The 26,016-nt window shown below is 36.4% G+C and overlaps 1 protein-coding gene across 1 annotated transcript in view; it reads right to left on the bottom strand.

Annotated features, from left to right (window-relative positions):
* The window catches only part of LOC129271814 (uncharacterized), a 50,565-nt gene that overhangs the window by 12,591 nt on the left and 11,958 nt on the right, over positions 1–26,016 (bottom strand). The window contains exons 8-25 of the mRNA XM_064106829.1: positions 25,735–25,827; positions 24,442–24,786; positions 24,068–24,166; positions 22,180–22,524; positions 21,805–21,903; positions 19,917–20,261; positions 19,544–19,642; positions 17,598–17,939; positions 17,140–17,238; positions 15,838–16,182; positions 14,719–14,817; positions 13,773–14,117; positions 13,416–13,514; positions 12,324–12,665; positions 11,866–11,964; positions 10,568–10,912; positions 10,196–10,294; positions 8,902–9,246 (exon numbers count right to left, since the gene is read on the bottom strand). Coding sequence (XP_063962899.1) covers positions 8,902–9,246; positions 10,196–10,294; positions 10,568–10,912; positions 11,866–11,964; positions 12,324–12,665; positions 13,416–13,514; positions 13,773–14,117; positions 14,719–14,817; positions 15,838–16,182; positions 17,140–17,238; positions 17,598–17,939; positions 19,544–19,642; positions 19,917–20,261; positions 21,805–21,903; positions 22,180–22,524; positions 24,068–24,166; positions 24,442–24,786; positions 25,735–25,827 — 3,984 coding nt within the window. The remainder of the gene's footprint in view (positions 1–8,901; positions 9,247–10,195; positions 10,295–10,567; positions 10,913–11,865; positions 11,965–12,323; positions 12,666–13,415; positions 13,515–13,772; positions 14,118–14,718; positions 14,818–15,837; positions 16,183–17,139; positions 17,239–17,597; positions 17,940–19,543; positions 19,643–19,916; positions 20,262–21,804; positions 21,904–22,179; positions 22,525–24,067; positions 24,167–24,441; positions 24,787–25,734; positions 25,828–26,016) is intronic.

The raw sequence follows: 26,016 nt of genomic DNA, 5'->3' as shown, positions 1-26,016 counted from the left end.
TTTTGGAAAACTGGCAATCCTATGGAAATAGTAATGAACTTGTAATTAATTATTGGATAAAGTTCTGTAAATAATGACATTCAGTTTGAAAGTATATTTTTCCATAACTGGATGTAGGTCATTTCACATGGTAAATCACTAAATAAACTAACTAGGCCTGCCAAAAAAAAAGAAATTTGGGTTGGGTGTAACGTCGATAATTAGGGCCTCGATCGTCATATTTTTCTCCATATTTCAATTTCCCCCTTTCTCTTTATAACTGGCAATGGGGGGGGGGGGCACTGATGCCATATTATGGGTCACCAAATGTTATACTGTTATGAATATCTGTCTCACTTCTCAGATCTCTATTCATACATTCAGTGATCGATGTGCGCAGATTTTACCTTCTTATCAGTGGCGTACCTAGGATTTTCCACAAGGGGGGGGGGGCAAAGCCGTCCGCCAAAAAATTTGACAAGCAAAAAAAAAGGTCTTCAATCACAAAAAAAAGATATCGTACCAGAAAAAAATTGACAAGCAAAAAAAAAAGGGGGGGGGGGGCTTCAAGCTCGTCAGGGGGGGGGGGGGCAGGGATACGTCCTTTGTAGGTGGGTCGTCAGGGGGGGGGGGGCAGAATGTCCCCGTAGGTACGCTAGTGCTATATACTTTAGACTCGAATGAGATATATATTTTTATAACGTGTTTTTTTGGGGGCGGGGTCATATTCATGTGGAAAAATATGGCAAACTGTCACTTGATCTGCTACTAACCGTCCAAATATATGTTTTGTATCCACATAAAGGAAGCACAGCGATCGATTGAACGAAGTCCAATGGAGTCGGTGGAGTCCATCCCAAGGTTTATTTGAATAAAAAGAAAAATCCAAGCACTGAACATTTCATCAAAATCGGATGAATTTTTTTGTTATGATTATGATTTTATGATCATGATAATCGGATGTAAGATTTGTGTATGTTCATAATTTCACAGAACAGTAATTTATATGCACATCCTGTTCTGTATATGACTGATGACGGCATACACCTCTTTTAGTTGTATATGCAATATGACTATCTAATTTCCTCCTCATTGAAATGTGACAAAAAGTGTTATTTGTTCCTGAATATGTGGAATAACCGTTGTGGATTACATTTTAATGGTTGCAGTCAAGTTGGTCCTTATTTTCAAATCTCTAAGATTATATAATTCAAACAATTTCATTTCATTCATTTCACATCCGGTTTTGGTGACATTTTCAAAATCATGCTTGCTAGATTTTTTTCTATTAATTGATTCAAATCAACACTTTCTGGGGTGGACGGGACCTTTAAACATTGAACCATGTGCGCGGTGCAAAAATTGCAGCTAGTGACAATGATTTAATTATAAGCACTGATTTTCAAGTCATTTATAAGCAAGAAGAAACTGAGAACGAGAAGGAAAAATGCAAGACAGAAATTAGTAGATAAAGAAAGAAAGAACTGAAGAAAGGGGGGGGGGGGCTAGATCGCGTCGTTGGGAATTTGTTCTGACAATGATGGAGCCTTCAAAACTTTATTGCAACTTTCCGTTTCTAACTTGACAAACAAGTCATGCACATATACGTACGTCCCTCATTATAAAATGGATAAATATCCGGATATTGTCAATCGGACTGAATTTATGAGAGAAAAGCTGTAAAAAAATATGTTGCGTTATCGGCCTAAATTATTGCAACAAAATTCATATAGTGCATTGAAATAATCATGGACCTGGCCACGGAGGATGATCTTTATTGTTACTGGGGGTGCTGTGACAATGCTCAATGTTCATTTTACCCGTTCCAATAAAATAAAATAAAAATCTTACTTGACATCTAACACGAAACGAGTGACCATATTCAAACTTTCTTCACAACGTAAAATTTTATAAGAACCGTTTTACTATAAATTGGGAGCTTGCCTGACACATTCTTTCCAATTTGATATGGACTGAAAATTACATCAACTATACTGATAAATCGATTGCTAAGAAACAAAAGTTGTTCATGCACCTATACCCTGGCAAAATGGCAATGGGTACATGCTCAGTTTCGAGTTTCCAATTTGGACCTTTCTGATGAGTATGAGCAGAAATACAATTTAGTAAAGGACTACATAGCTCCTTTGTAGAGGCATCTTTACAAATAATATATCGGATACAGACACGGATCCAGCCTTCGCTGATCGGGGGCGGATCATATATGTTTCTGCCATATTTTCCCCGATCGGCAGCTCGAAGTTGATTTGTGTATGTTTATTTGAAGGGGTATAGCCCTAACAGTGCACCTCTCTACCTTTATTCTTAAAAATCAGCAAGAATATATAATAATCTCATAAGCCTTATCTGAATAGTTCGAGCGCGAAGCGCGAACGAATTTTGCTTTTGAAATTGTATGTGTTTTGTCCTAAAATTTGATCATTCTAGGCAATGTTTGTGGTCCTGAACACATTGTGTATGCAAATAATTACTGGAAGAGTGAGTAGAATTTTTTTTTGTCAAGGACTTCTTGCAGTTAGCAATGAATGCGTTACATGTTTCAACAATAAAATGGTGCGAGCGCAATGTTTTTTACCTAAAGAAGGGAAATTCTAAGTTTTTTTTTGTAAACGTGAACAGGATAGGTATATCACTGAACAATGATGCGAGAGCGAAGCGCGAGCGTATAGGTAGACCTGGAAAATAATATAGGTATATAGGCCTACCTATAAACCAATCAAATTTTACACAGCGCGAGTAGAAGATACTAATATTCAGACCATAAAAGTGACATTTTTACAGAACAATCAATTTGTAACTTTTGAAATGAAAGTTCGATTACTGAGCATAAGTATGTTCTGTATATTGACTTTAAAATTTGATACTTCAAAGTCCATATTGTGCATGATATGTAAATAACCTACCAGGCTATACGAGCACGAACAGTGAGCAAAAATTTTATCAAGTGACATGAAAGATTTGTTTTATTTTCCAAGTCTTCCCCTCATCTTATTTTATTCATTCGTCTTCCTCCTCATATTTCACTTATTTCTTTTCCCCCTTCTTTTTCGTTTTTGTTTCTTTCCCCCTTTTTTTCATTTTGCTTTTGCTCCGCCAAAAAGGGGGACGGTCCTACTCCCTCGCCCCCCTAAATCCGCCTTTGTGGAAATTTAAAGTGAAAATATTCTGTAATGAAGACAGGATCATTATGTATATAGGCAAGGCTTTCAAATCCATGGGGGCGAAGCGGCCAGTTAGGCCCCCCCTCTATTGGCGGCGAAAAGGGAAGCTCAGTAAAAAAAAAGAAGAGGGAGGGAATGAAAAGATGAGTTAGGGAAGAAAATGATAAAAGAAACATCTCTTGCACTTAATTTCTATCATTTTTCATAATACCATATTCATGAATTCCCATATACATCCAAAAATTAAGATATACCAAGGAGATATCACCTCTAACTTTTAGAGGTGATATCTCCTTGGATATACCCTAAAATTACACTACACTGTACAAAAAACACCTAGAATGAAACATGAATAACCCACTAGTTGACATAGATGACCTCTTCCCCCTTTCAAATAAATTGAGATCCATTTACGCGCATGCACACTCCCTATACTCCCCTTTCCCCATTTTTCTCTAAAATAATACGAGTCCGGCTCCATCACTACCCTCCAGGAATTGCTCAGAGTTCGGGGGAGGGGGGGGGGGTGGTGAGTGTCGATCCATGGTGATAGGGGATACATTAACATGATAAACTTCCCTTACTTCGAACGACATAATTTTTTATGAATTATAATGACAAGTATGATCATGATAAGGAGGGAGTAACATTATTATTATGATCATGATTCTGGTAGCATCTAAACTCGCGCTAGCATTGCTGATATAATCCTTATAACACTCAGTCTTGGTCTACCCCCATCCTGGTGCATTGCCCCCCCCCCCTTGAAGAGAAAAGAATAGTAAAAGAGAAGGGTGAAACATGACATGACAAGTATCACGTCAAAATATACTGAACACAAAGTTACATTTTTGTATTGAATTCAAAGGGTAAAAAAAATTGCTCGCTCGATCGCAGCTTTTCTATTAATAATTTTATCCTTTTGTGCAATTCTGTCCCCCATACAAATTTTAGACTGGTTATGGAACTGACACCCCCCCCCCCCCTCAAAAAAAAATAATCATAATGATAATGATAGATAATAGGCCTAAATGTAAAAAAGAAATACTCACATCAGGGACCAAACTTAACTGTGTCAGTTATCCAACCCCGGGAAGACCAACACTGGACACCCATACATACACGGCGGTGAAAGCGAAAATGGGGGGGGGGGGGGGGGTATGCCCCCAAATTCTTTGGCTAGGATTTAGCATTAAATAGGATATAGACTTCATGGCACATACGTCATCACATTTTTTTACTCCCGTTCTTTTTTTTTTTTTAATAATCCTCAAACGTCAATCCGGATGTGTCTTTATGGGCCCAATTCCACTTTTCCTTAATCCCTTCTCTTCATTTTTCAATTCAGCTTCATCGCTATCACATAGGCCGATCTAGGGGGCGAAGTACCCGGGTCCCCCTATAGTGGCGGAAAAAACGAAAAAAGTAAAATGAAGAAAACGAAAAAAGGAAAATTCTAAAAAAGGAAAAGGGAAAAAAGAGGAGAGAAAAAGAATGGGGGATAGAGGAGAAAGGCAAGTAAATAAAATAAGGTGAGGGGAAGGCTTGGAAAAAAAAGAATCTTTCATATCATTATATAAGTTTTTCGCTCGCGCTCGCATGTTTGATGTCGAGATACAAATCTTCCTCAATAGACCGATATGGTATATATATATATATATATATATATATATATATATATATATATATATATATATATATATATGTGTGTGTGTGTGTGTGTGTGTGTGTGTGTGTGAGGGTGTGTATGTGTATATATATATATGTATATATATATATATATATATATATATATATATATATATATATATGTGTGTGTGTGTGTGATATACAAAACCTATTTCAGCTCGGACATCGAGCCGTTATTATTTTGTTTGATTTACATTTTCTTTTAATGTGCAGCCGTAATCCGTTTTATGGTCTCATTATCAATGCAGCTCACGCTACGCGCTAGCTAGCATTATTTGTCAAGTACCCATTCTCTAGTTCTCATATATTCCATAAATTCTCAAAATATTCCTTTTCATGTCTAATTGTCAAAACCTATCAGCTAGCGATGCGCGCTCGCATTTTGATTGGTGAGAAATTTAACTCTATAACAAACTATTCTAAATCCCTTTTCATGACAATTTATCAAAATTTTCGGTTCGTGATTTGTGCTTGCATTAATTGTTAAAGATGTATCAACCAATGCCTTCTATTCATTAATACAAAAATGCTAAGAATATCCAGTTTTCCGAACTTGATATCAACTAATTTCTCGCTCTCATCGGGCTTATCAGAGTAGTAAATAAGATAACAATTTCATGAATTCCCAACAATTATATTGTCCTTTTTTCAGAATGTCGACAAGTTTCATCTCGTGATTAGGGAGACTAATAGGAAGATAATTACCATTTTCATATGATGACAAAATGTCCTTAGAATATCAGCTCGCGCTTCGCGCTCGAATCTTAAGTGCGATCCAACTCCAATTTACAATTTTCATTTTCATTGTTTGAAACTAGTGCTTATATTGACGTTTTCAGATCAAAATATCAAAAATTTTCTGCTCGCACTTATAGATGTAGGAAGATAACTAATTATACCCATCTTCACGAATTACAAAATACGAATACTAGTCATGCTAGTATAGTGTCTCGTTTTTAGCTCTAAATCTCATTTTTTTCCCATCGCGCTTAGCGCTCGTATTGTTTAGTTATATACCTATCCAGTTCAGGAATACAAAAAATGCTTAGAATGTCAATTTTCTTGGTTTGAATCAGTGGCGTTCCTAGGATTTTCCACAGGGGGGGGGGGGGGCAAAACCCTCCGCCAAAAAATTTGACAAGCAAAAAAAAAAAAAAAAAAAAAGGTCTTCAAGCTCGTCAGGGGGGCAATAAATGTCTTCAAATCTGTCAGGGGGGGGGGGGGCAAAACAGGTCTTTCAAGCTCGTCACTGAGGGGGGGGGGGCAGGGATACGTCTTTTGCATGGGTTGTGGCTCGTCAGGGGGACAGACTGCCCCCCCCCCCCGTAGGTACGCTAGCGGTTTGAATGTAAAAAATGATCGGCTCGCACTTCGCACTCACATTATTCGATTGTTGAAATAGGCCTACGTATCGTCATGGCTATACTGCAATCAGAACTGGTCCTTTTCTATCAGGCTCGCGCTTCACGTTCATGTTCGCAGTAGTTATTAGTTGTACGAATCTTGCTCAGGATCAAAAACATTACTCAGAACTTTTTTTTTCAGGAAAAATATGACATTTCAAAAAAAATTTAGCTCTCACTTTATACGCTCGTACTTTTGAACAGGACTTATAGGAATATACATTTATGTTGTTTTATAAGAATAAAGCTGACTGTTACAGGGGCCGCGGAACGGTTTGCAAAGTCGGGGGGGGGGGGTGGGGCTGACCACGCAAAAAATCACAATCCTATGGTAATTTTTACGTTTTTGTACACGGTTTTGGAAAAAAAGTGCCCAGCCCCCCCCCTCCTGCTTATAGCGGTCGATCGTGGAAAATATGGATGAAAAAATTCCCCCCCCCCATTATTGGCGAAAGCTGGATCCGCCCCTGCTATCATATTAGCTCGTTCCATTCTAACTTACTGTTTCCTTATGCCTCATTTCCTTCCCATTCCCGAGATAAATTCCCGTTCCATTTTCCAATCTCTTATGTATATATATTTTTAATCCCCATCATTTATTAGTATTTCGCGAGTGTTCTTTCTCACTAGTAGGCCGACATCAGTCTCCTCCTTTTCCTTCCCTTTCTTCTCTCCATGTTCTTTCTTTTCCTTTTCTTGTTTTCTTCCTTTTGTTTACTTTTCCCTTTCTTTCTTTTCTCCCTTTTTCTTCCCATTTCCCTTCCCCAATGCATGCGTTGAAATATGACGTGAAAAACATGACCACAATCATCGTACACCATAAAGATAATGTCATACCCGCAAAAATGTGTATGTGAATGTTTTGCTCAGCGAGCGTGGCCAATGTCGGTCGCAGTGTAGTGCAATGTATCCCGTGGTTCAACCAATCTTGCATCTTGTCGCACGAGAAAATTTGTAGCCAAAATTTTCACAGAAACATCTCCAATACGTTTTCATGAATATACGTTTACATGAACGTCAAAACAAACTTAAGTAACATGTGAACTACAGGTTGGAGGGACATCATAAGGGTAAGTAAGTCCACATATTTTATATTATTATCCCGGTTTATTCTCTAACCAATCTATTTACAATGTTACCGTTGCCTGTACTGTGCTCCTCGCCGAACTCGCTGGGGGAGAAACTCGACGGATACCATGGTATAACAACGACTGGCGAGCGTACACACGGAATTAGCAGACTACGCTCGCAGGGATATTTCGGGTTGGTAAAAGTGGAATGGCCAGCGATCGGCGAACAGGTGGGAAAATCAGTCGTGGACGATAGTGGGCGCTATGTGAGTGCCCGTAAATTCAGCCAAATGCTGTTTAAATTCAGCGAGGAAAATGATTTCATTTCTCAGTGTTTATTTGAAATTTTAATATTTCCAAGAAGAAATTTTATCAATTTCTCATTGAACTATTATCAGCAATTGTTATTCAATGGAAAAGATCAATTCAAGTGGAATTTTTGTATCCTTTACCAACACTATCCACGAGCTTTAAAGACTCATTTTGACCAACAATGCTTCTAATTTACGGCTTGTCGTCTATTGAGCACGCGATTATTTCATAACGGCTTGTCGCTAGCGCGGCACTTAACGAGGAGTGTAAATCATATCATACAATCTCAGATTGCAATTAACTTATATTTGTATAATTGAGTGAAGGGAATCTTTATCAAATGCATTTTCAGTTTGATTGAAATGTTTCACAAATCTTTGTGAGACGAGGTCCTGGTTATCTTCTACACATTAAAAGTTAAACGTTCCTGGAACATGTGGAAAGTGCACCCACCTGTGTTATCCAATCACAATGCTTCCAGTGCAAGTGGTAGTGCATGCCTTATTACTATGATTTTATGAAGGCTTATAATGACAATGACTAATGATACAAGTATAGGGGAATTGGATTTAGGTATATGTTTCTCTAATTTATAGGCCTTTGCCTATTATAATGATAACCTGTTTTGCAAAGCAATCAAAGTGACGGCCATAATGGTGTACTCGTACATCAAGTATCAGGCTCTACATTAGCAAATGATGGTACTGTCAGTTTGCCACCGAAACATCGCGGTCGTTCAGTTTCCTACTTCGGATGACAACTATATATCACTCAAAATATTGATTCTGATTTTTGTTTTCATTATCAGTATAATTTAATTATTATTACTCAAATTAGAAAGCAAATGAAATAAAAAGTACGCAAGAGGCAGGAATGCTTCCATATTTTACTTACTGCATGCCGATTCATCTTCATAATAATCGCAATGGTACACTCCATCACACAGAACATCTGATGACACGTTCATATTGCTCCTCGGGCAATCAAACAGGGCTGATAGGGAGTAAAAATGAAAAGCAAAAAATGCACTGCTATGTGAGCACAAAATTCACACAATGCATTATTGTAGGTCTACTGACATTTCCTGATCTCAACAATTTCTATCCTCATTTGCCCTTTGTTTCTGTCTCTCTTTAGTTAATGTAATCATCATACTACTTTACAAAAGGCTACTATTTTAATCGGTTTATTATTTTTTTAAATGAAAGTTGAGAGGCCCCAGTTTTTCTATACTTGATATAACACTGGTTAAAATATCATATTTACTTGAAAGGTCAAAAGCAACGATGTCCGCATCAATCTCAAGAGTGGTGTCATAAAGTCCTCCTATGACACCAATCCACATCTCATTGGACTCTATGTAGACATCCCAGGGACAGCAATATGTAGTTCCATAGATAGTTGTGATGACAGACTCTGGATCAGAGGGATCAGTACCTGTCCCAATTTGGAGTTGATTGGTAGATCTGATATAGAAATCTTGGAACACGATTCGAAATCCATTCGTATCGTTTGTTTGCAGCACGGTTGCGTGGTAAAATCGTCTTGTGTAGTTGCGTGGTATGTCGATTGAATGAGATTCACCTGATTGCAGATACGTCGTAGTGTAATCTATGTATAAAATCGAGAGAAATGAAGGTAATGAATAAGATGTTTGACCCAACCTACCAAAAAGAAAACACAATCACAACACTGTGATACACAGTGTGACAACATTCCATTACTATTGCGTGGTATGTAGATCTAATGTGATTCACCTTATGGCAGATACGTCGCTGGATAATCTAAGATGGTTCAGAGGAAGAAACATATACAATAACCTGTTAAAGACTCATTTTGACTAAGATTGCTTCTAATTTACGGCTTGTCGTCTATTGAGCACGCGATTATTTCATAACGGCTTGTCGCTAGCCCGGCACTTACAAGGAGTGTAAATCATATCATACAATCTCAGATTGCAATTAACTTATATCTGTATAATTGAGTGAAGGGAATCTTTATCAAATGCATTTTCAGTTTGATTGAAATGTTTCACAAATCTTTGTGAGACGAGGTCCTGGTTATCTTCTACACATTAAAATTCAAACGTTCCTGGAACATGTGGAAAGTGCACCTACCTGTGTTATCCAATCACAATGCTTCCAGTGCAAGTGGTAGTGCATGCCTTATTACTATGATTTTATGAAGGCTTATAATGACAATGACTAATGATACAAGTATAGGGGAATTTGATTAAGGTATATGTTTCTCTAATTTATAGGCCTTTGCCTATTATAATGATAACCTGTTTTGCAAAGTTATCAAAGTGACGGCCATAATGGCGTACTCGTACATCAAGTATCAAGCTCTACATTAGCAAATGATGGTACTGTCAGTTTGCCACCGAAACATCGCGGTCGTTCAGTTTCCTACTTCGGATGACAACTATATATCACTCAAAATATTGATTTTGATATTTTTTTTTAAATTATCAGTATGATTTAATTATTATTACTCAAATTAGAAAGCAAATGAAATAAAAAGTACGCAAGAGGCAGGGATGCTTCCATATTTTACTTACTGCATGCCGATTCATCTTCATAATAATCGCAATGGTACACTCCATCACACAGAACATCTGATGACACGTTCATATTGCTCCTCGGGCAATCAAACAGGGCTGATAGGGAGTAAAAATGGAAAGGAAAAAATGCACTGCTATGTGAGCACAAAATTCACACAATGCATTATTGTAGGTCTACTGACATTTCCTGATCTCAACAATTTATATCCTCAATTGCCCTTTGTTTCTGTCTCTCTTTAGTTAATGTAATCATCATACTACTTTACAAAAGGCTACTATTTTAATCGGTTTATAATTGTTTTAAATGAAAGTTGAGAGGCCCCAGTTTTTCTATACTTGATATAACACTGGTTAAAATATCATATTTACTTGAAAGGTCAAAAGCAACGATGTCTGCATCAATCTCAAGAGTGGTGTCATAAAGTCCTCCTATGACACCAATCCACATCTCATTGGACTCTATGTAGACATCCCAGGGACAGCAATATGTAGTTCCATAGATAGTTGTGATGACAGTCTCTGGATCAGAGGGATCAGAACCTGTCCCAATTCGGAGTTGATTGGTAGATCTGATATAGAAATCTTGGAACACGATTCGAAATCCATTCGTATCGTTTGTTTGCAGCACGGTTGCGTGGTAAAATCGTCTTGTGTAGTTGCGTGGTATGTCGATTGAATGAGATTCACCTGATTGCAGATACGTCGTAGTGTAATCTATGTATAAAATCGAGAGAAATGAAGGTAATGAATAAGATGTTTGACCCAACCTACCAAAAAGAAAACACAATCACAACACTGTGATACACAGTGTGACAACATTCCATTACTATTGCGTGGTATGTAGATTTAATGTGATTCACCTTATGGCAGATACGTCGCTGGATAATCTAAGATGGTTCAGAGGAAGAAACATATACAATAACCTGTTAAAGACTCATTTTGACTAAGATTGCTTCTAATTTACGGCTTGTCGTCTATTGAGCACGCGATTATTTCATAACGGCTTGTCGCTAGCCCGGCACTTACAAGGAGTGTAAATCATATCATACAATCTCAGATTGCAATTGATTTATATCTGTATAATTAAGTGAAGGGAATCTTTATCAAATGCATTTTCAGTTCGATTGAAATGTTTCACAAATCTTTGTGAGATGAGGTCCTGGTTTATCTTCTACACATTAAAAGTTAAACGTTCCTGGAACATGTGGAAAGTGCACTCACCTGTGTTATCGAATCACACAATATTTCCAGTGCAAGTGGTAGTGCATGCCTTATTACTAGGATTTTATGAAGGCTTATAATGACAATGACTAATGATACAAGTATAGGGGAATCTGATTAAGGTATGTTTCTCTTATTTATATGCCTTTGCCTATTATAATGATAACCAGTTTTGCAAAGCAAACAGAGTGACGGCCATATTGGTGTACTCAAAAATCAAGTATCAAGCTCTACATTTATAGCAAATGATGGTACTGTCAGTTTGCCACCGAAACATCGCGGTCGTTCAGTTTCCTACTTCGGATCACAATTATATATCACTCAAAATATTGATTTTGATTTTTTTTTTCATTATCAGTATACTTTAATCATTATTACTCAAATTAGAAAGCAAATGAAATAAAAAGTACGCAATATGGACAGGAATGCTTCTATATTTGACTTACTGCATGCCAATTCATCATCATAATGATCGCAATCGTACACTCCATCACATAGAACATCTGATGACACGTTCATATTGCTCACTGGGCAGCTAAAAAGAGCTGATTTGGAGGAGAAAGAAGGGAAGGAAAAGATCGTACGGCTATATGAGCAGAAAGTTATAACAATGCATTATTCAATGGCATTTGCTGATTACAACTGCTACCTTCAATCTACCCGTGTTACTGTTTTGTTTTATTTTTGTTAGATATATTACTCATACCCCTCATACTACCGTCGAAAAGGTTTTATTCTCATCAATTTTATAATTTTTGCGTGAAAAGTGGCAGGTTTTGACAATCTTTAAAGATTTGATTCATTACTCAACATTAAAGTGGTTACATTTCATGTTTTGAACTTTGCCCTACCAATTATATACCATATAACTCCACGAAAGTGAAGTCGCATGAAATTTATTTACTCGAGAGATCAATAGCAAAGATGTCAACATCTATGAAGAGATTGGTGTCAGCCAGTCCTCCTATGACAGAAATCCACATCTTATTGGTCTCCACATAAACATCATGAGAAGAGCTTCGATATCCAAAGAGAGTTGTGATGACAGACTCTGGATCAGATGGATCAGTACCTGTCCCTATTTGGATTTGATTGGTATGTCTGATATAGAAATTTTGGAAGACGATTCTAAATCCATTCGTATCATTTGTTTGTAGCAAGGTTGCGTGGTAAAATCGTCTTGTGTAGTTGCGTGGTATGTCGATTGAATAAGATTCACCTGATTGTACATACGTCGCTGAGTAATCTGAGAGGGTGCAGAGGAAGACACATACAATAACCTGTTAAAGACTCATTTTGCTCTTTATTTACGGCTTGTCTATTAAGCACACGATTATTTCATAACGGCTTGTAGGAGTGTAAATCAGATTGCAATTGATTCATATCTGTATAATTAAGTGAAAGGAATTTTTTATTAAATGCATTTTCAGTTTGATTTAAATGTTATACAAATCTTTCTGAGATGAGGTTCTGGTTTACGTCAACATATTAAAAATCTAACGTTCCTGGAACATGTGGAAAGTGAACTCACCTGTGTTATCCAATCACACATTGCTTCCGGTGCAAGTGGTAGTACATGCCTTATTTCTATGATTTATGAAGGCTTATAATGACAAAAACTAATGATACAAGTATAGGGGAATCTGATGAAGTTATTTGTTTCTCTTATTTATAGGCTTTTGCCTATTATAATGATAACCAGTTTTTTGCACACCTGGGTGAAAGCAAACAGTGTGACTGCCATAAAGGTGTACTCATACATCATAAGTATCAGGCTCTACATTATTTGCCAGATGATGGTATATACTGTAAGTTTGCAAGCGAATGATCGCGGTCGTCCAGCTTCCTACTTCGGATGACAAATATATTTCACTCAAAATATTGATTTTGATTTTTTTTGTCACTATCAGTATACTTTAATCATAATTACTCAAAATAGAAAGCAAATGGAATAAAAAGTACGCAAGAGACAGGAATGCTTCTTGATTTGACTTACTGCATGCCAATTCATCTTCGTAATGATCGCAATGATACACTCCATCACACAGCACATCTGATAACACGTTCATATTGCTCCTCGGGCAATTAAACAGAGCTGATAAGGAGAAAGAAGGGGGAAGGAAGAAATTGCACTGCTATGTGAGCACAACATTCAGACAATGCTTTATTCTAGGTGTACTGACATTTTCTGATCACAACCATTTTGATCCTTAATTTCAATGTGTTTCTATCTCATTTACTTTAAAATAGGCTAATATTTTAATCGGTTTATAATTTTTTAATGAAAGTTGGCAGGACCGAGTTTTTCTATACTTATACAATATAAAACTGCTAGTAAAATATCAATATTCACTTGAAATGTTGAAAGCAACGATGTCCGCTTCAATCTCAAGATTGGTGTAAGTCAGACCTCCTATGACAGCAATCCACATCCTATTGGTCTCTACGTAGACATCAACAGGGCAGCAAGTTCTATATCCATTGATGGTTGTGATGACAGATTGTTGATCAGACGGATCAGTACCTGCCCCTATTTGGATTCGATGACTAGAATAGAGATATAAATATTGGAACACGATTCGAAATCCATTCGTATCGTTTGTTTGTAGCACGGTTGCGTGGTAAAATCGTCTTGTGTAGTTGCGTGGTATGTCGACTGAATAAGATGCACCTGATTGCAGATATGTCGCAGTGTAATCTATTAATAAAATCGAGAGAAAGGAAGGTTATGAAGTTATATGCACATCCTGGTGGTTATACAAATGAGGAGTCTGATGACGTCATCCACACATTATTTTTTTGTATTTTCTTATATGAAATAGGGAATATTTTTCTCTTCATTGTCAAGTGAAACAACCTTGTTTCACTTGACAATGAAGAGAAAAATATTCCCTATTTCATATAAGAAAATACAAAAAAAAATTAATTCCTTCCTGAACATAATGACTGAGCATTGTTTACTACTATATGATTCAGTCAGGTTGGTACTTATTGTCAAATCTGTAAAAAAAAAAAAAAAAAAAAGAAATAGTGGGTGAGGGACATCATCGACTGTCTCATTGGATATGGCATATCACTGTTTTGTGAAAAATAAACAAAATTTTAAAACGTCATAACTTTATTATTTTACATCCGATTTTGCTAAAATTTTCAGCGTTTTGCTAGTTTGATTTTCTCTATTTATTCAAGTCAGCATTTTTCTGGGGTGGACTTGACCTGTAAAATGGAAATAATTTTTAAATGAAATCATAGGTGCTTAAAGGGCAAAAAAACATTTTTTTTTTCTTTATTTGACTTACTGCATGTTGATTCGTCTTCATAATGATCACAATGGTACACTCCATCACAGAGAACATCTGATGACACGTTTATATTGCTCATTGGGCAATTAAACAGAGCTGGTAGAAGAAGGGAAATAAGAAGGGAAAAGGGAAGAAAAATCATAGGGCCATATGAGAGTAAATGAAAATAAAATAAGGATCAGGCAACTTTGTACTAGATCTACTGGCTTGTTCTGATCACTCCCGATTGTTTTCATTCTACCCGTGTTTCTGTTGAAATTATAAGATAACCTCAATATTATCTCGCCTGCATCGTATAACAAAAGCAGGACGTAAGTTCATTTTTTTTTGCAATGTCATCATAACTTTGACATTGTATGGATCGATTTCATGAAAGTTTGAAACAAGGGTTATGAAGTATCAATGATCATTTGTCAAGAGTTTCAGGTCACATAATCAAGAGCAATGGTTATTCAGGGTCAATGAAATTTTCCATGCTGTAGTATCAGTAAAAGCTTGGATAGGTTAAGTTTTTGAATTGTCATTATAACTTGACAATTTCATCATAAATCTAAGGACATAAATGTACAAAGTATTTCTGAATACTTGACATTTTCTGGTCATTTAGGATAAATTCGATCATACCATGTTTTGATAAGAGCGATTATTAAATATCGGCATGAAATTTTAGGTCACTGGGCGAAGGTCAAAATTATTTAGGGTCAATAAATAATTGATATCAACTTAAAAGAACTCAACCAAAATTTAAGGTTTTGAATTCTAAAGATAATGCTGATATCATAAGTCTTATATAAAATTGCTTTTTCGATGTCACAAATTTATATGAAATGAATAAAAACATTCTCAGTCAGGGTCGGAGGTCTTTTTGGTCAATGAACTAGGAATATAAAATGCCCCTTTTCTCTCTTTGACAATTATTCAGCTTAGTTGTTTTCAAAGTTAGCACTGCTTCTATGTTGTATGTAATGTAGACGGGTTTGTCATAACCATTCAACTTGTTATTCTTAATATTACATTGAAAAGGGCTTAATTCTCAACAGTGTTATTAGTTTCACACCAATATTTGTAGTTATTCTACTCTTGATATAAAAAATGTCAGTAAAATATCATATTCACTTGAAAGGTTGAAAGAAACGATGTCCGCATCAATCTTAAGATTGGTGTAAGTCAGTCCGCCTATGGCAGCAATCCACATATTATCGGTCTCTATATAAACATCCCAAGGACAGCAATATGTAGATCCAGAGATAGTTTTGGTGACGGACTGTGTATCAGCTGGATCAGTGCCTGTCCCTATTTGGACTTGATTACTAGATCTGATATAGAAATCTTGGAACACGATTCGAAATCCATTCGTATCATTTGTTTGTAGCACGGTTACGTGGTAAAATCGTCTTGTGTAGTTGCCTGGTATGTCGATTGAATGAGATGCACCTGATTGTAGATACGTCGCAGTGTAATCTATTTATAAAATCGAGAGAAATGAAGGTTATGAATCAAATGTTTGACCCAACCTACCATAAATTAAGAACACACAATCACAGCACTGTGATACACAGTGTTACAACATTCCATTACTATTGCGTGGTATGTAGATTGAATGTGATTCACCTGATGGCAGACACGTCGCTGGATAATCTAAGATGGTGCAGAGGAAGACACATATACAATAACCTGTTAAAGACTAATTTTGACTAAGATTGCTTCTAATTTAAGGCTTGTCGTCTATTGAGCACGCGATTATTTCATAACGGCTTGTCGCTAGCGCGGCACTTACAATGAGTGTAAATCATATCATACAATCTCAGATTGCAATTGATTTATATCTGTATAATTAAGTGAAGGGAATCTTTATCAAATGCATTTTCAGTTCGATTGAAATGTTTCACAAATCTTTGTGAGATGAGGTCCTGGTTTATCTTCTACACATTAAAAGTTAAACGTTCCTGGAACATGTGGAAAGTGCACTCACCTGTGTTATCGAATCACACAATATTTCCAGTGCAAGTGGTAGTGCATGCCTTATTACTAGGATTTTATGAAGGCTTATAATGACAATGACTAATGATACAAGTATAGGGGAATCTGATTAAGGTATGTTTCTCTTATTTATATGCCTTTGCCTATTATAATGATAACCAGTTTTGCAAAGCAAACAGAGTGACGGCCATATTGGTGTACTCAAAAATCAAGTATCAAGCTCTACATTTATAGCAAATGATGGTACTGTCAGTTTGCCGCCGAAACATCGCGGTCGTTCAGTTTCCTACTTCGGATCACAACTATATATCACTCAAAATATTGATTCTGATTTTTTTTTTCATTATCAGTATACTTTAATCATTATTACTCAATTTAGAAAGCAAATGAAATAAAAAGTACGCAAGATGGACAGGAATGCTTCTATATTTGACTTACTGCATGCCAATTCATCTTCATAATGATCGCAATCGTACACTCCATCACATAGAACATCTGATGACACGTTCATATTGCTCACTGGGCAGCTAAAAGGAGCTGATTTGGAGGAGAAATAAGGGAAGGAAAAGATCGTACGGCTATTTGAGCAGAAAGTTATAACAATGCATTATTCAATGGCATTTGCTGATTACAACTGCTACCTTCAATCTACCCGTGTTTCTGTTTTGTTTTATTTTTGTTAGATACATTACTCATACCCCTCATACTACCGTCGAAAAGGTTTTATTCTCATCAATTTTATAATTTTTGCGTGAAAAGTGGCAGGTTTCGACAATCTTTAAAGATTTCATTCATTACTCAACATTAAAGTGGTTACATTTCATGTTTTGAACTTTGCCCTACCAATTATATACCATATAACTCCATGAAAGTGAAGTCGCATGAAATTTATTTACTCGAGAGATCAATAGCGAAGATGTCAACATCTATGAGGAGATTGGTGTCAGCCAGTCCTCCTATGACAGAAATCCATATCTTATTGGTCTCCACATAAACATCATGAGAAGAGCTTCGATATCCAAAGAGAGTTGTGATGACAGACTCTGGATCAGATGGATCAGTACCTGTCCCTATTTGGATTTGATTGGTATGTCTGATATAGAAATTTTGGAAGATGATTCTAAATCCATTCGTATCATTTGTTTGTAGCAAGGTTGCGTGGTAAAATCGTCTTGTGTAGTTGCGTGGTATGTCGATTGAATAAGATTCACCTGATTGTACATACGTCGCTGAGTAATCTGAGAGGGTGCAGAGGAAGACACATACAATAACCTGTTAAAGACTCATTTTGCTCTTTATTTACGGCTTGTCTATTAAGCACACGATTATTTCATAACGGCTTGTAGCTAGCGCAGCACTTACAAGGAGTGTAAATCAGAATGCAATTGATTCATATCTGTATAATTAAGTGAAAGGAAATTTTTATTAAATGCATTTTCAGTTTGATTTAAATGTTATACAAATCTTTCTGAGACGAGGTCCTGGTTATCTTCTACACATTAAAAGTTAAACGTTCCTGGAACATGTGGAAAGTGCACCCACCTGTGTTATCCAATCACAATGCTTCCAGTGCAAGTGGTAGTGCATGCCTTATTACTATGATTTTATGAAGGCTTATAATGACAATGACTAATGATACAAGTATAGGGGAATTTGATTAAGGTATATGTTTCTCTAATTTATAGACCTTTGCCTATTATAATGATAACCTGTTTTGCAAAGCAATCAAAGTGACGGCCATAATGGTGTACTCGTACATCAAGTATCAAGCTCTACATTAGCAAATGATGGTACTGTCAGTTTGCCACCGAAACATCGCGGTCGTTCAGTTTCCTACTTCGGATGACAACTATAGGGGAAGGCGGGGTAAGTTGTGACACTTTTTGCATTTTGCATGATAGAATTGATATGACTAATAATATTGTAGAAATAAGTACCTTGTCTTTAAATATGATTCCTGGGAAATCTTTTTCACCTATATACAACTTTCTACCCCCACACTGAAAGTCGTTGTGACCTTTGAAAAAAACGATGTCAAGTGGCACAACTTGCCCCATCTATGGGGTAAGTTGTGCCACCTTCGAGGGTAAGTTGAGCCACAAAAACTATGTACAAAATGTATGCGCGAAGAACCAGCATATCATTTTTTTATTTAAAGTCTTTTCACTTGCTAATTCTCTAAAAATACCAACATTCTCTAAAAGTAAAAGAACTGTCATGTGAATTAGCTCTTTTCTGCCTGCATATCGATGGCTTTTAAGGTTTGATTGTGTTTTTGTTTACATTACCATAAGAATTACCATGGCTCAACTTGCCCCATGTTTGCTGGCTCAACTTACCCCAGTCCGAACTTAATGCGATAATTTCGCATCCACACATTTCTTATGTATCCATCATGTAAAAGACTGTGACAAGAATGAAGATCCATACCTGGACTGACAATGTTGTTCTTATGCTTTATTATATGTAAAGAAGTGTGTGTGTAAAAAACACTTATCTATTTCACACCCTTTTTTACTTTTTTGGCTGAAATTTGTATTTTCCCTCTAAAAATATACTTTTTGTTTCAAAGTTGAAAACAATGTGGTGGGGTTAATGGTTATGTAATGGGTCATCAATACATGACACCACCATAATGTCTTACTCATTCATTATTGGCATGGGGGCGGTGGCTCAACTTGCCCCTATGCTCAACTTACCCCGCCTTCCCCTATATATCTCAAAATATTGATTTTGATTTTTGTTTTTATTATCAGTATAATTTAATTATTATTACTCAAATTAGAAAGCAAATGAAATAAAAAGTACGCAAGAGGCAGGGATGCTTCCATATTTGACTTACTGCATGCCGATTCATCTTCATAATAATCGCAATGGTACACTCCATCACACAGAACATCTGATGACACGTTCATATTGCTCCTCGGGCAATCAAACAGGGCTGATAGGGAGTAAAAATGGAGAAGGAAAAAATGCACTGCTATGTGAGCTCAAAATTAACACAATGCATTATTGTAGGTCTACTGACATTTCCTGATCTCAACAATTTCCATCCTCAATTTCCCTTTGTTTCTGTCTCTCTTAAGTTAATGAAATCCTCATACTTCTTTACAAAAGGCTAATATTTTAATCGGTTTATAATTTTTTTTAATGAAAGTTGAGAGGCCCCAGTTTTTCTATACTTGATATAACACTGGTTAAAATATCATATTCACTTGAAAGGTCAAAAGCAACGATTTCCGCATCAATCTCAAGAGTGGTGTAATAAAGTCCTCCTATGACACCAATCCATATCTCATTGGACTCTATGTAGACATCCCAGGGACAACAATATGTAGTTCCATAGATAGTTGTGATGACAGTCTCTGGATCAGAGGGATCAGTACCTGTCCCAATTTGGACTTGATTGGTAGATCTGATATATAAATATTGGAACACGATTCGAAATCCATTTGTATCGTTTGTTTGTAGCACGGTTGCGTGGTAAAATCGTCTTGTGTAGTTGAGTGGTATGTCGATTGAATAAGATTCACCTGATTGCAGATACGTCGTAGTGTAATCTATGTATAAAATCGAGAGAAATGAAGGTAATGAATAAGATGTTTGACCCAACCTACCAAAAAGAAAACACAATCACAACACTGTGATACACAGTGTGACAACATTCCATTACTATTGCGTGGTATGTAGATCTAATATGATTCACCTGATGGCAGATACGTCGCTGGATAATCTAAGATGGTGCAGAGGAAGATACATACAATAATCTGTTAAAGCCTTATTTTGACTAACATTACTTCTAATTTACAGCTTGTCGTCTATTGAGCACGCGATTATTTCATAACGGTTTGTCGCTAGCGCGGCACTTAACTAGGAGTGTAAATCATATCATACAATCTCAGATTGCAATTGATTTATATCTGTATAATTAAGTGAAGGAAATCTTTATCAAATGCATTTTCAGTTTGATTGAAATGTTTCACAAATCTTTGTGAGACGAGGTCCTGGTTATCTTCTACACATTAAATGTTAAACGTTCCTGGAACATGTGGAATGTGCACCCACCTGTGTTATCCAATCATAATGCTTCCAGTGCAAGTGGTAGTGCATGCCTACTATGATTTTATGAAGGCTTATAATGACAATGACTAATGATACAAGTATAGGGGAATTTGATTAAAGGGGAATCCAGCCCTGGCCATAAAATGTTGTGTTGGGAAGGAGAAAAATAAATTAAAGAGAATGGTGAAAGTTTGAAAGAAATCGGACAAGCAATAAGACAATTATAGCTGTTATAAAATTGAAATCACTTATACTATGTAGATTTCAAATTGGCAATTGGGTAAGTAAATTATGACAAGGGGCAAGGACAACTTTCCAATAGGCCATGTACTTTATTATCAGGGATTTGTGGTTTTCTCCTAAGTACCCATTCCCCTGGGGCAGTAATTTAAATATAACCCAGGTAGTATATTGTTTTATGTCCGCATGAAAGAAAAATATAATTTGAAATAAAACTTTTGGGGAAAATGAAATTTTAGCCATAATATGTATTGGAGTACATGGAAGAGTAGTCCTTGCCTTACATCACTATGACATCCCATATGCGGCCAATTTGAAGTCTCCATGGGTATAGTGATTACTAATATTTACAACTTTTTAAAATTCATAACTTTCTTGTTGTTTGTCCAATATTGTTCAAACTTTCACCTATCAACTTGTCTGATTTTTCTTTTCCTTATAAAAACAAGTTTTTATTTGGGTTGGATTCCCCTTTAAGGTATATGTTTCTCTAATTTATAGGCCTTTGCCTATTATAATGATAACCTGTTTTGCAAAGCAATCAAAGTGACGGCCATAATGGTGTACTCGTACATCAAGTATCAGGCTCTACATTAGCAAATGATGGTACTGTCAGTTTGCCACCGAAACATCGAGGTCGTTCAGTTTCCTACACTTCGGATGACAACTATATATCACTCAAAGTATTGATTTTGATTTTTGTTTTCATTATCAGTATAATTTAATCATTATTACTCAAATTAGAAAGCAAATGAAATAAAAAGTACGCTAGAGGCAGGGATGCTTCCATATTTGACTTACTGCATGCCGATTCATCTTCATAATAATCGCAATGGTACACTCCATCACACAGAACATCTGATGACACGTTCATATTGCTCCTCGGGCAATTAAACAGGGCTGATAGGGAGTAAAAAGGGGGAAGGAAAAAATACACTTCTATGTGAGCACCAAATTGACACAATGCATTATTGTAGGTCTACTGACATTTCCTGATCTCAACAATTTCCATCCTCAATTACCCTGTGATTCTGTCTCTCTTTAGTTAATGTAATCCTCATACTACTTTACAAAAGGCTAATATTTCAATCGGTTTATAATTTTTTTTTTAATGAAAGTTGGCAGGCAACAGTTTTTCTATTCTTGATATAACGCTGGTTAAAATATCCTATTCACTTGAAAGGTCAAAAGCAACGATGTCCGCTTCAATCTGAAGATTGGTGTAAGTCAGTCCTCCTATGACACCAATCCACATCTCATTGGACTCTATGTAGACATCCCAGGGACAGCAATATGTAGTTCCATAGATAGTTGTGATGACAGTCTCTGGATCAGAGGGATCAGTACCTGTCCCTACTTGGATTTGATTGGTAGATCTGATATAGAAATCTTGGAACACGATTCGAAATCCATTTGTATCGTTTGTTTGTAGCACGGTTGCGTGGTAAAATCGTCTTGTGTAGTTGAGTGGTATGTCGATTGAATAAGATTCACCTGATTGCAGATACGTCGTAGTGTAATCTATGTATAAAATCGAGAGAAATGAAGGTAATGAATAAGATGTTTGACCCAACCTACCAAAAAGAAAACACAATCACAACACTGTGATACACAGTGTGACAACATTCCATTACTATTGCGTGGTATGTAGATCTAATATGATTCACCTGATGGCAGATACGTCGCTGGATAATCTAAGATGGTGCAGAGGAAGATACATACAATAATCTGTTAAAGCCTTATTTTGACTAACATTACTTCTAATTTACAGCTTGTCGTCTATTGAGCACGCGATTATTTCATAACGGTTTGTCGCTAGCGCGGCACTTAACTAGGAGTGTAAATCATATCATACAATCTCAGATTGCAATTGATTTATATCTGTATAATTAAGTGAAGGAAATCTTTATCAAATGCATTTTCAGTTTGATTGAAATGTTTCACAAATCTTTGTGAGACGAGGTCCTGGTTATCTTCTACACATTAAATGTTAAACGTTCCTGGAACATGTGGAATGTGCACCCACCTGTGTTATCCAATCATAATGCTTCCAGTGCAAGTGGTAGTGCATGCCTACTATGATTTTATGAAGGCTTATAATGACAATGACTAATGATACAAGTATAGGGGAATTTGATTAAAGGGGAATCCAGCCCTGGCCATAAAATGTTGTGTTGGGAAGGAGAAAAATAAATTAAAGAGAATGGTGAAAGTTTGAAAGAAATCGGACAAGCAATAAGACAATTATAGCTGTTATAAAATTGAGATCACTTATACTATGTAGATTTCAAATTGGCAATTGGGTAAGTAAATTATGACAAGGGGCAAGGACAACTTTCCCATAGGCCATGTACTTTATTATCAGGGATTTGTGGTTTTCTCCTAAGTACCCATTCCCCTGGGGCAGTAATTTAAATATAACCCAGGTAGTATATTGTTTTATGTCCGCATGAAAGAAAAATATAATTTGAAATAAAACTTTTGGGGAAAATGAAATTTTAGCCATAATATGTATTGGAGTACATGGAAGAGTAGTCCTTGCCTTACATCACTATGACATCCCATATGCGGCCAATTTGAAGTCTCCATGGGTATAGTGATTACTAATATTTACAACTTTTTAAAATTCATAACTTTCTTGTTGTTTGTCCAATATTGTTCAAACTTTCACCTATCAACTTGTCTGATTTTTCTTTTCCTTATAAAAACAAGTTTTTATTTGGGTTGGATTCCCCTTTAAGGTATATGTTTCTCTAATTTATAGGCCTTTGCCTATTATAATGATAACCTGTTTTGCAAAGCAATCAAAGTGACGGCCATAATGGTGTACTCGTACATCAAGTATCAGGCTCTACATTAGCAAATGATGGTACTGTCAGTTTGCCACCGAAACATCGAGGTCGTTCAGTTTCCTACACTTCGGATGACAACTATATATCACTCAAAGTATTGATTTTGATTTTTGTTTTCATTATCAGTATAATTTAATCATTATTACTCAAATTAGAAAGCAAATGAAATAAAAAGTACGCTAGAGGCAGGGATGCTTCCATATTTGACTTACTGCATGCCGATTCATCTTCATAATAATCGCAATGGTACACTCCATCACACAGAACATCTGATGACACGTTCATATTGCTCCTCGGGCAATTAAACAGGGCTGATAGGGAGTAAAAAGGGGGAAGGAAAAAATACACTTCTATGTGAGCACCAAATTGACACAATGCATTATTGTAGGTCTACTGACATTTCCTGATCTCAACAATTTCCATCCTCAATTACCCTGTGATTCTGTCTCTCTTTAGTTAATGTAATCCTCATACTACTTTACAAAAGGCTAATATTTCAATCGGTTTATAATTTTTTTTTAATGAAAGTTGGCAGGCAACAGTTTTTCTATTCTTGATATAACGCTGGTTAAAATATCATATTCACTTGAAAGGTCAAAAGCAACGATGTCCGCTTCAATCTGAAGATTGGTGTAAGTCAGTCCTCCTATGACACCAATCCACATCTCATTGGACTCTATGTAGACATCCCAGGGACAGCAATATGTAGTTCCATAGATAGTTGTGATGACAGTCTCTGGATCAGAGGGATCAGTACCTGTCCCTACTTGGATTTGATTGGTAGATCTGATATAAAAATCTTGGAACACGATTCGAAATCCATTCGTATCATTTGTTTGTAGCACGGTTACGTGGTAAAGTCGTGTTGTGTAGTTGCGTGGTATGTCGATTGAATAAGATTCACCTGATTGCAGATACGTCGCAGTGTAATCTATTCATAAAATCGAGAGAAAGGAAGGTTATGAATAAGATATTTGACCAAACCTACCAGAAAGAAAACACAATCACAGCACTGTGATACACAGTGTTACAACATTCCATTACTTTTGTGTGGTATGTAGATTGAATGTGATTCACCTGATGGCAGATACGTCGCTGGATAATCTAAGATGGTGAGAAAGTCACATAAAGAAAGACTCGTTACGACTATCATTGCTGTTTATTTATATGTTTGGATAATGGTCAAATGACCATGCCAGCGAAGCACTTACAAGGAGTGTAAATCATATCAATCACATGATGCAATTATTGACTTATATCTGTATAATTAAAGGAAGGGTTTTTGTTATCAAATGCAGTTTCAGTTTGATTGAAATGTTCACAAATAGCTGTAAGACCGGGTCCTGTTCTGGAGTCAACACATTAAAACGTTCATGGAACATGTGGAAATGAATCTCATCTGTGTTATCCAATCATACAATGTTTCTGGTACACGTGGTAGCGCATGCCTCATTCCTCTATGACTTTATAAAGGCTGATATTGACAAAGAGCAAGTATACAAGTAGAGGAATATGAGTCGTGTATATGTTTCTCTTATTTATAGGCCTTTGTCAATTATAAGGATAACAACTATATTGCGCACCAGGGTGAAAGAAGCGACAGCGACGGTCAGAAGATGCACTGATTACTCATCATGTCATCATAAGTATCAAGCTCTCCATACCAGATGAACATTATGAAGGTACTAGCAGTTTGCGACCGAAACATTGCGGTCGTTCTGTTTGCTACTTCGGATGACCACTGCATCTACATCACAAATATTGATATTGATATCATTCTCAGTATACTTTTATTACTGTTACTCATAAGTCAAATGATTTAAAAAGGAGGCCTACTCAAGAAACAGAGGACAGAAGAATACCATTTTATTTGACTTACTGCATGCCGATTCGTCTTCATAAAAATCGCATTGATACACTCCATCACACAGAACTGATAACCCGTTATTGCTCACTGGGCAATTAAACAGGGCTGGTAGAGAAGAGAAAAGGGGAGGAAAAAATCATACGGCTGTATGAGTACAATATTATAACAGTGCATTATATAATGGTATTTTCTGATTACAACTACTACCCTCAATCTACCCGTGTTTCTGTTTGTTGTTTATTAGATATATTCCTCATACTACCGTGGAAAAGGTTTAAATCTCATCAGTTTTAT

This window comes from Lytechinus pictus, chromosome 11 (genome assembly GCF_037042905.1).
Source record: "Lytechinus pictus isolate F3 Inbred chromosome 11, Lp3.0, whole genome shotgun sequence".
In the NCBI taxonomy this organism is placed as follows: Eukaryota; Metazoa; Echinodermata; class Echinoidea; order Temnopleuroida; family Toxopneustidae; genus Lytechinus; species Lytechinus pictus.
This window is presented reverse-complemented; position numbering and strand designations above follow the sequence as displayed.